This window comes from Physeter macrocephalus, chromosome 17 (genome assembly GCF_002837175.3).
Source record: "Physeter macrocephalus isolate SW-GA chromosome 17, ASM283717v5, whole genome shotgun sequence".
Taxonomy (NCBI): domain Eukaryota; kingdom Metazoa; phylum Chordata; class Mammalia; order Artiodactyla; family Physeteridae; genus Physeter; species Physeter macrocephalus.
In genome coordinates, this window is record NC_041230.1 from 27532312 (window position 1) to 27541494 (window position 9183).

At 49.9% G+C, this 9183-nt stretch overlaps 1 protein-coding gene across 2 annotated transcripts in view; it reads left to right on the plus strand.

Annotated features, from left to right (window-relative positions):
• The window catches only part of LOC102990478 (liver carboxylesterase-like), a 41170-nt gene that overhangs the window by 14073 nt on the left and 17914 nt on the right, over positions 1-9183 (plus strand). For both annotated transcript variants that reach the window (XM_028477851.1, XM_028477852.1), the window contains exons 3-5: positions 1643-1787; positions 6425-6558; positions 8323-8476. In XM_028477851.1, the coding sequence (XP_028333652.1) occupies positions 1643-1787; positions 6425-6558; positions 8323-8476 (433 nt within the window). The remainder of the gene's footprint in view (positions 1-1642; positions 1788-6424; positions 6559-8322; positions 8477-9183) is intronic.

The window sequence follows — 9183 nt, forward strand, 5'->3', positions numbered from 1 at the left end:
ACACCATTGTAAAGCAATTATACTCCAATAAAGATGTTAAAAAAATTAATTAATTAAATTAAATTAAATAAATAAAAAAACAAACAACCCAATCAAAAAATGGGCAGAAGACCTAAGCAGACATTTCTCCAAAGAAGAATACAGATGGCCAAGAGGCATATGAAAAGATGCTCAACATCACTAATTATTAGAGACATGCAAATCAAAACTACAATGAGGTATCACCTCACACCAGTTAGAATGGGCATCATCAAAAAATCTGCAAACAACAAATGCTGGAGAGGGTGTGGAGAAAAGGGAACCCTCTTGCACTGTTGGTGGGAAAGTGAATTGATACAGCCACTATGGAGAACAGTATGGAGGTTCCTTAAAAAACTAAAAATAGAATTACCATATGACCCAGCAATCCCACTACTGGGCATATACCCTGAGAAAACCATAATTCAAAAAGACACATGCACCCCAATGTTCATTGCAGCACTACTTACAATAGCCAGCTCATGGTAGCAGCCTAAATGCCCATCGACAGACAAATGGATAAAGAAGATGTGGTACATATATACAATGGAATATTACTGAGCCGTAAAAAGGAACGAAATTGGATCATTTGTAGAGACGTGAGTGGACCTAGAGACTGTCATACAGAGTGAAGTAAGTCAGAAAGAGAAAAACAAATATCGTATGTTAACTCATACATGTGGAATCTAGAAAAATGGACAGATGAACTGGTTTGCAGGGCAGAAACAGAGACAAAGATATAGAGAACAAACGTCTGGACACCAAGCGGGGAAAGCACAGTGGGGAGTGGTGGTGGTGGTGTGATGAATTGGGAGATTGGGATTGACATATATACACTAATATGTATAAAATAGATAACTAATAAGAACCTACTGTATAAAAAAATAAATAAAATAAAATTTAAATGTTAAAAAAAAATCTCCTATTAGGGCAACCAATAGTTCTTGCCTATGATGGGTTGATGATAGAATTTTAGCATGTCAGTGCTGCAGGACCCTTATGGAAATCACTCTCCTCATTTACACAGAGGAACAGACTGGGGCCCAGAGCAGGCAAAGAATTCACCCAGGGAAACCCAGCAAATTAGGTTGAGGCAGGACTAGAAGGTAGTTCTCCTAAAGCTGCCCCACAAATATTTCAGCCCTGACCTGTTGTAGGCTGTAAATAACTGCCATTTGAGTGATTTCTCCTGGTTTATGGAAGTCTCCCGTGGACTAGAACATGTTTCCCTGTCGGCAGAATATGGTCACCCTATAGCGGGCATCATACAGTGCCCAGTGGAGAGCTGGTCTGGACCCAGGGCATGAAGGAAATAGTCCTTTCCCAGGCCCATCAGCATATAGGCAGCCTCCTTCCTTGACTCAGGGCATCCCAAAGGCCCCAGGAAGGGAAGAGGGTCAGGCCTCACCATACCTGGTCCTGGGAGACCTTGGTGAGCCTGAGAAGCCCCCATCGGATACCCCTGGTAGCCTCCTACCTAACCCAGTGTCTTGAGTCTGGTGAGAACAACTCTATTTACTGCCCTAAACCTGCCAGTCCAAGACCTGGCCTGACCGCAGGAGACATCTCCTTGGTCAGCTCTGATTGAACTTCAAGAATTCTTTTCTCTCCTTGCCCCTCCCAGGTGCTCCCAAGACCCAGTGGTGGGGCAGAGGCTCTCAGAGCTCTTTACCAACAGAAAGGAGAACATTAATCTCAAGTTTTCCGAAGACTGTCTTTACCTAAATATTTACACTCCTGCTGACTTGAGGAAGAGAAGCAGGCTGCCGGTAAGCAGTGGGAACTAATGGTCAAGGCTGGTGTAGACTGGAAGGGGATGAAGGCAGTGCTGGGTTGGGGCGTCTTGGACCAAGGCTGTTCCAGGGTCCCCAGGCTATTCCCCAGGGGACCCAGGGCTTTCTTTACCACCACAGCCAAACCTGACATCAGGGAACACAGGTTTTCCACACCTCAGTTTCCCATAGTGACAGACATAGGGCCTCTGGGGGAGTTCGCTGTACATCTGTAACGCACATTTTAATTTTTCTAAGGTCTCTCATGCTAATAGATGGACAAGAAGGATTACTCTTCATTGTTAGATTAGGAATCTGATACCCAGGGTGGCTAAGACATAATTTCCAATAAAGTTAGAGGTGGAAGGAATCTTGATGATAAGCCAACAACCCAACCCTCCTGTTACAGATAGAGAAACTGAAACCCAGTGAGGGGAAGGCGAGGTCACAGAGTAGGGTTGGCAGGACTAGAGCATGGGTCTCCTGATCTTCAAGTCACGCTCTTTGACACACACACACTAGCAAGTGGAGCCTGTGTGTGGCCTTTCCTCAGCACACAAAGACCTTCTCTGACAAACTTTCAGTGTCTCAGTGTCACAGGTGGAGGGTGCAGAGCCTGGAGCAACAGAGAAGCACTTTCCTTTGCCTTTGCCAACTATCAAGATATTATTGTAGATAATTTCACCTTCCTAATTGTCTTTGGCACAAGCTGATGACCCAGTGAGTTAGCATTTCCAGAATAAATGGAAGCCCAGAGATGGGGCAGCCTTCCAGACTCAGGCTGGAGGGTGGGGCTGGTCTGCTGGGAAAGGAGGGGTCAGTGGGGTAGAGACAGGAGGGGTGTGAGCACCCAGCCATCTCCCAGGAACACCCCTGGCATGGTGCCCGGATGTGGAGGAGGGCATCTGTGAACTTGTGACTAGAAGGTGGCCCTGCACATGCTGGGCTCAAAGAGGTGGGGACAATTGTTCATTCATTCATTCATGCATTCATTCATTCCCCTAGTCCATACTCAGCACCCCCATGCATAGCTAGAATTGGGGGTAGACTGTCATACAGAGTGAAGTAAGTCAGAAAGAGAAAAACAAATATCGTATGTTAACTCATACATGTGGAATCTAGAAAAATGGACAGATGAACTGGTTTGCAGGGCAGAAACAGAGACAAAGATATAGAGAACAAACGTCTGGACACCAAGCGGGGAAAGCACAGTGGGGAGTGGTGGTGGTGGTGTGATGAATTGGGAGATTGGGATTGACATATATACACTAATATGTATAAAATAGATAACTAATAAGAACCTACTGTATAAAAAAATAAATAAAATAAAATTTAAATGTTAAAAAAAAATCTCCTATTAGGGCAACCAATAGTTCTTGCCTATGATGGGTTGATGATAGAATTTTAGCATGTCAGTGCTGCAGGACCCTTATGGAAATCACTCTCCTCATTTACACAGAGGAACAGACTGGGGCCCAGAGCAGGCAAAGAATTCACCCAGGGAAACCCAGCAAATTAGGTTGAGGCAGGACTAGAAGGTAGTTCTCCTAAAGCTGCCCCACAAATATTTCAGCCCTGACCTGTTGTAGGCTGTAAATAACTGCCATTTGAGTGATTTCTCCTGGTTTATGGAAGTCTCCCGTGGACTAGAACATGTTTCCCTGTCGGCAGAATATGGTCACCCTATAGCGGGCATCATACAGTGCCCAGTGGAGAGCTGGTCTGGACCCAGGGCATGAAGGAAATAGTCCTTTCCCAGGCCCATCAGCATATAGGCAGCCTCCTTCCTTGACTCAGGGCATCCCAAAGGCCCCAGGAAGGGAAGAGGGTCAGGCCTCACCATACCTGGTCCTGGGAGACCTTGGTGAGCCTGAGAAGCCCCCATCGGATACCCCTGGTAGCCTCCTACCTAACCCAGTGTCTTGAGTCTGGTGAGAACAACTCTATTTACTGCCCTAAACCTGCCAGTCCAAGACCTGGCCTGACCGCAGGAGACATCTCCTTGGTCAGCTCTGATTGAACTTCAAGAATTCTTTTCTCTCCTTGCCCCTCCCAGGTGCTCCCAAGACCCAGTGGTGGGGCAGAGGCTCTCAGAGCTCTTTACCAACAGAAAGGAGAACATTAATCTCAAGTTTTCCGAAGACTGTCTTTACCTAAATATTTACACTCCTGCTGACTTGAGGAAGAGAAGCAGGCTGCCGGTAAGCAGTGGGAACTAATGGTCAAGGCTGGTGTAGACTGGAAGGGGATGAAGGCAGTGCTGGGTTGGGGCGTCTTGGACCAAGGCTGTTCCAGGGTCCCCAGGCTGTTCCCCAGGGGCCCCAGGGCTTTCTTTACCACCACAGCTAAACCTGACATCAGGGAACACAGGTTTTCCACACCTCAGTTTCCCATAGTGACAGACATAGGGCCTCTGGGGGAGTTTGCTGTATATCTGTAACGCACATTTTAATTTTTCTAAGGTCTCTCATGCTAATAGATGGACAAGAAGGATTACTCTTGTTAGATTAGGAATCTGATACCCAGGGTGGCTAAGACATAATTTCCAATAAAGTCAGAGCTGGAAGGAATCTTGGAGATAAGCCAACAACCCAACCCTTCTGTTATAGATAGAGAAACTGAAACCCAGTGAGGGGAAGGCGAGGTCACAGAGTAGGGTTGGCAGGACTAGAGCATGGGTCTCCTGATCTTCAAGTCACGCTCTTTGACACACACACACTAGCAAGTGGAGCCTGTGTGTGGCCTTTCCTCAGCACACAAAGACCTTCTCTGACAAACTTTCAGTGTCTCAGTGTCACAGGTGGAGGGTGCAGAGCCTGGAGCAACAGAGAAGCACTTTCCTTTGCCTTTGCCAACTATCAAGATATTATTGTAGATAATTTCACCTTCCTAATTGTCTTTGGCACAAGCTGATGACCCAGTGAGTTAGCATTTCCAGAATAAATGGAAGCCCAGAGATAGGGCAGCCTTCCAGACTCAGGCTGGAGGGTGGGGCTGGTCTGCTGGGAAAGGAGGGGTCAGTGGGGTAGAGACAGGAGGGGTGTGAGCACCCAGCCATCTCCCAGGAACACCCCTGGCATGGTGCCCGGATGTGGAGGAGGGCATCTGTGAACCTGTGACTAGAAGGTGGCCCTGCACATGCTGGGCTCAAAGAGGTGGGGACAGTTGTTCATTCATTCATGCATGCATTCATTCATTCCCCTAGTCCATACTCAGCACCCCCATGCATAGCTAGAATTGGGGGTTAAGAGAAAGGAGGAACATAAAACCATGACCACACAGCCCCTGCCTTCGAGGATCTTAGCATCTGGGTTGCACAGAGTTGGACTAGCTTCTTCAGCACATCACTGCTGGCCAGCCCTTGGCTCAGCCTGGACTCAGAGATGACTGCACACTCAGTCCCTCTGCCTGGAGGTAGGCAGGATCAGAGATGTAGGAGGAGCAGGGGCTCCAGGAACCTGAAACTGGAGGACCTCTACTATGGACACAGGCTCTGGAACCGCAGGGTCTGGGTGTAAATCCTGGTTCCGCCTTTTACTAGCTGGGAGACCTGGCTCTGTTTCCTCAAATCAGGGATAATCACACACAAGTGTTCAATGATGAATATCAAGATTTATGTCAGTGTCTGACACAGCACACGAGGCAAGTCTTGCTGATGCATTAGTTAGAGTTGAAGGGCAGAAATTCCTCCTGCCCCCACAGCCAGCCTACTGCACCGTGGCCATTGGCTGCCGTGTGCTGGGCAGCTCAACATGTGGACTCTGGAGCCAGACTGCCTGGGTTCAAGTCCTGCCTCCACCGCCTATTAGCTGCGTGACCTCAGGGTGGTTAAGTGCCTCCATTTTCCTGTCTGTGAAATGGGACAATAGTAGTCCCTATCTCGTGGATGGTTTATTTTTAAATGCTTAGAGCAGTACTTGACACATAGTTCATGTATGAGTTCTTTGATTTTTTTATTAACAAAATCATTATACTATTATTTTAACCATTCTCACTTTCTTGCTATGTGAACTCTTTAAATTCAGGGCCATGCATTATGAATTGTCATGTCCACTCTCATCCTCAATTCTTACCACAGTCCCTGGCACCGAGTAGGTTTTCAGATCATATTCATCAGATGATTGAAGACTTCTTAGAGGAGGTGGCTTTTAGGCTGGGCTTTGGAGGATGGGTGAGATTTGGGGAGCAGAGGAGGCAGCGGAAAGGCATATTAAGAAGAGGTACCACCCGGGGCGTGTGCTTCTTGACATGGACATCATTCACGTGAGAAGTTTATTTCACCACACCAAAGGTAACTAAGGTGAAGCTGAAATAAGCTTCTAACCAAGGGCTGTTGCATGCGGAGTGTGCTGAGCCGCGTGAGGGGTCCAGGAGTGAGGACGGTGGGAGTGTGGGGGAGAAGATGACGCTCTTAGCCTTGGCTGTTCCCATGATGATGTTCTCAGCATGAAGAGTACCGGCAGGAGGTGGCCCTGAGGCAGGGGAGACAGGCAGGGGCAGCCAGGGTGCACGGAGTGGGGTGGTGGCCGGGGCCACAGCTGGGAGAACGGGTCGATGACCAAACCAGACAGCCTCTTGAGGTCTTTCCCAGCTCTGCTTCCTATGCCCTGTATGGTTGCTTCCTCCCCATCCAGGTGATGGTGTGGATCCACGGAGGAGGTCTGATGTTGGGCGGGGCATCAACCTATGATGGGCTGGCCCTCTCTGCCCATGAAAACTTGGTGGTGGTGACCATTCAGTACCGCCTGGGCATCTGGGGATTCTTCAGGTAAGACACTGGACTCTCCTCATGGCACATTGATCCTCAGTGTGGGAGTGCTAGGACCCCACTCTGGTCATGCAAGCCCTCAAAGGGATCTTTGCTAGGTTCCCTACTAAGACATGCAAGTCCCCTCATAATTGGGCTCTACCTACCTTCTCCTTTCCCAGCCACCCTGGTCCACTTACTTGCATGTAAAATGCCTAATCTGCCTGACAAACTCCTATTATTCTTGCAAAGCCCAACCCAAATGTTACCTCATCTGAAATACTCAACTCTTTTTCACCTGTGCTGCCCAGCATGTTGCATACCTGTAAGATGACAGTTAACATGCAGCGCAGCAGTTAGAGGCTTATACATCTTACCTCATGGGGATGTAAAGAAGGAGCAGACTCATGTGGGAGCTGCGTAAAGTCTTGTACGTGGAGCAACGGGTGGCTGGAGCTTGGAGGTTGTAACGAGCACCTGACTCCACTGGACACATCTACTGGGAGGAGCGTAGGGCCCACTCACCCCATTTCCTTCGTGGAGTTTGGCACATGCGTGAGCGAAGGCTCGAGTCTCCTCCATGGAGTCTCCGTGGGGACGGGAACCAGACTTCCTGCAGGCACAGTTACCAAGCCTTTTCTGAATGCACCAGCCCCAGGACCTCTTACCCTCGGGTGGCTGGGGGGTGGGCTGGGGGAGAGGTGGTCATCTCACTGGAAGGACCTATGGGCTGGAGGAGGGTTGTCCCAGGCGAGTCATGTCCCGGGATGTGTCACCCTCCCTGAGACTCCTCATCTCCTTCCCCCACGGCCCATGGCTGCTCCCAGTTACAGGATAACTACGTACACTCCCCCCTTCCTCTCCCCCCAGGCTTTCCTCTACCACGTCGGTCAGGGTTTCACCCCAACCAGACACCAGACTGCTCTGGTCCAGGTCACCAGCGGCCCAGCCTTGGCAGCAACCGCATGTCATCCCTCACATCTTTTTGAAAAATGTCCTCCTTTTGGCTCCTGGCCTCGTCCTCCCTCATGGCCGCTCCTTCCCGGCCCCTCCCGGCCCCTCCCCCCAAACACTCCTCCTTTCTCCACAGGGCCTCCTGCTCAGCTGCAGGCAGCTCCACCCTTCCGGTTACTCAGGATAAAAGCCTGTGGGCACTGGGATTCTTTCCTTTTTCTCACACCCCACATCCAGTCACCAGCAAATCCTCTTGGCTCCACTTTTACAATATATTCAGAATCCAGCCACTTCTCACCTCCTCCCTGGCAGTCACCCTGTTCAAAGCACTCTGTGTCTCTCCCCTGGATTGTTGTAATAACACCTACTTTTATAACCCTATTTTACACCATGTCTGATCCACACAGTAGCCAAAGTGATCATTTAAGACATAAATGGAATCATGTCATCCCTGCAATGGCTTCCTAACTTACTCAAGATGACATTGACATCCTTACCGAGGCCCCCAGGGCCCTCTGTAGCTGTATGTCCTAGACTCACACTTTTGTTCACTGGACGCCGGGGCCTTTGCATGTGCTGTTTCTTCTGCCTGGAATTCCCTTTGGAACTGTAGAATAGTAGATGCTCAATAAATAGATGTGGGATGGATGTATAGAGCGCTACAGCGGAACAATGCTGCAGGATGGGAGGCAGGTGAAGACCCCAGTGTCAGGGCTGTGGAAGCCCAGCCTTTTCCAGAAGGCTCACCCAGACCTCCAACCCCATCTGTGGTCCTGAGGGCCCTGCTGTGACATCTCTGCTCTCAACCGCACCCTGTCCTCTTACTCACAGCACAGGGGATGAACACAGCCGGGGGAACTGGGGTCACTTGGACCAGCTGGCCGCACTGCACTGGGTCCAGGAGAACATTGCCAACTTCGGAGGGGATCCAGGCTCTGTGACCATCTTTGGAGAGTCAGCAGGAGGGGAAAGTGTCTCTATTCTTGTAAGTGTTCCTGGCCCTGATGTGGCTACCAATGGGTTATTTCACCACACCAAAGGTAACTAAGGTGAAGCTGAAATAAGCTTCTAACCAAGGGCTGTTGCATGCGGAGTGTGCTGAGCCGCGTGAGGGGTCCAGGAGTGAGGACGGTGGGAGTGTGGGGGAGAAGATGACGCTCTTAGCCTTGGCTGTTCCCATGATGATGTTCTCAGCATGAAGAGTACCGGCAGGAGGTGGCCCTGAGGCAGGGGAGACAGGCAGGGGCAGCCAGGGTGCACGGAGTGGGGTGGTGGCCGGGGCCACAGCTGGGAGAACGGGTCGATGACCAAACCAGACAGCCTCTTGAGGTCTTTCCCAGCTCTGCTTCCTATGCCCTGTATGGTTGCTTCCTCCCCATCCAGGTGATGGTGTGGATCCACGGAGGAGGTCTGATGTTGGGCGGGGCATCAACCTATGATGGGCTGGCCCTCTCTGCCCATGAAAACTTGGTGGTGGTGACCATTCAGTACCGCCTGGGCATCTGGGGATTCTTCAGGTAAGACACTGGACTCTCCTCATGGCACATTGACCCTCAGTGTGGGAGTGCTAGGACCCTACTCTGGTCATGCAAGCCCTCAAAGGGATCTTTGCTAGGTTCCCTACTAAGACATGCAAGTCCCCTCATAATTGGGCTCTACCTACCTTCTCCTTTCCCAGCCACCCTGGTCCAC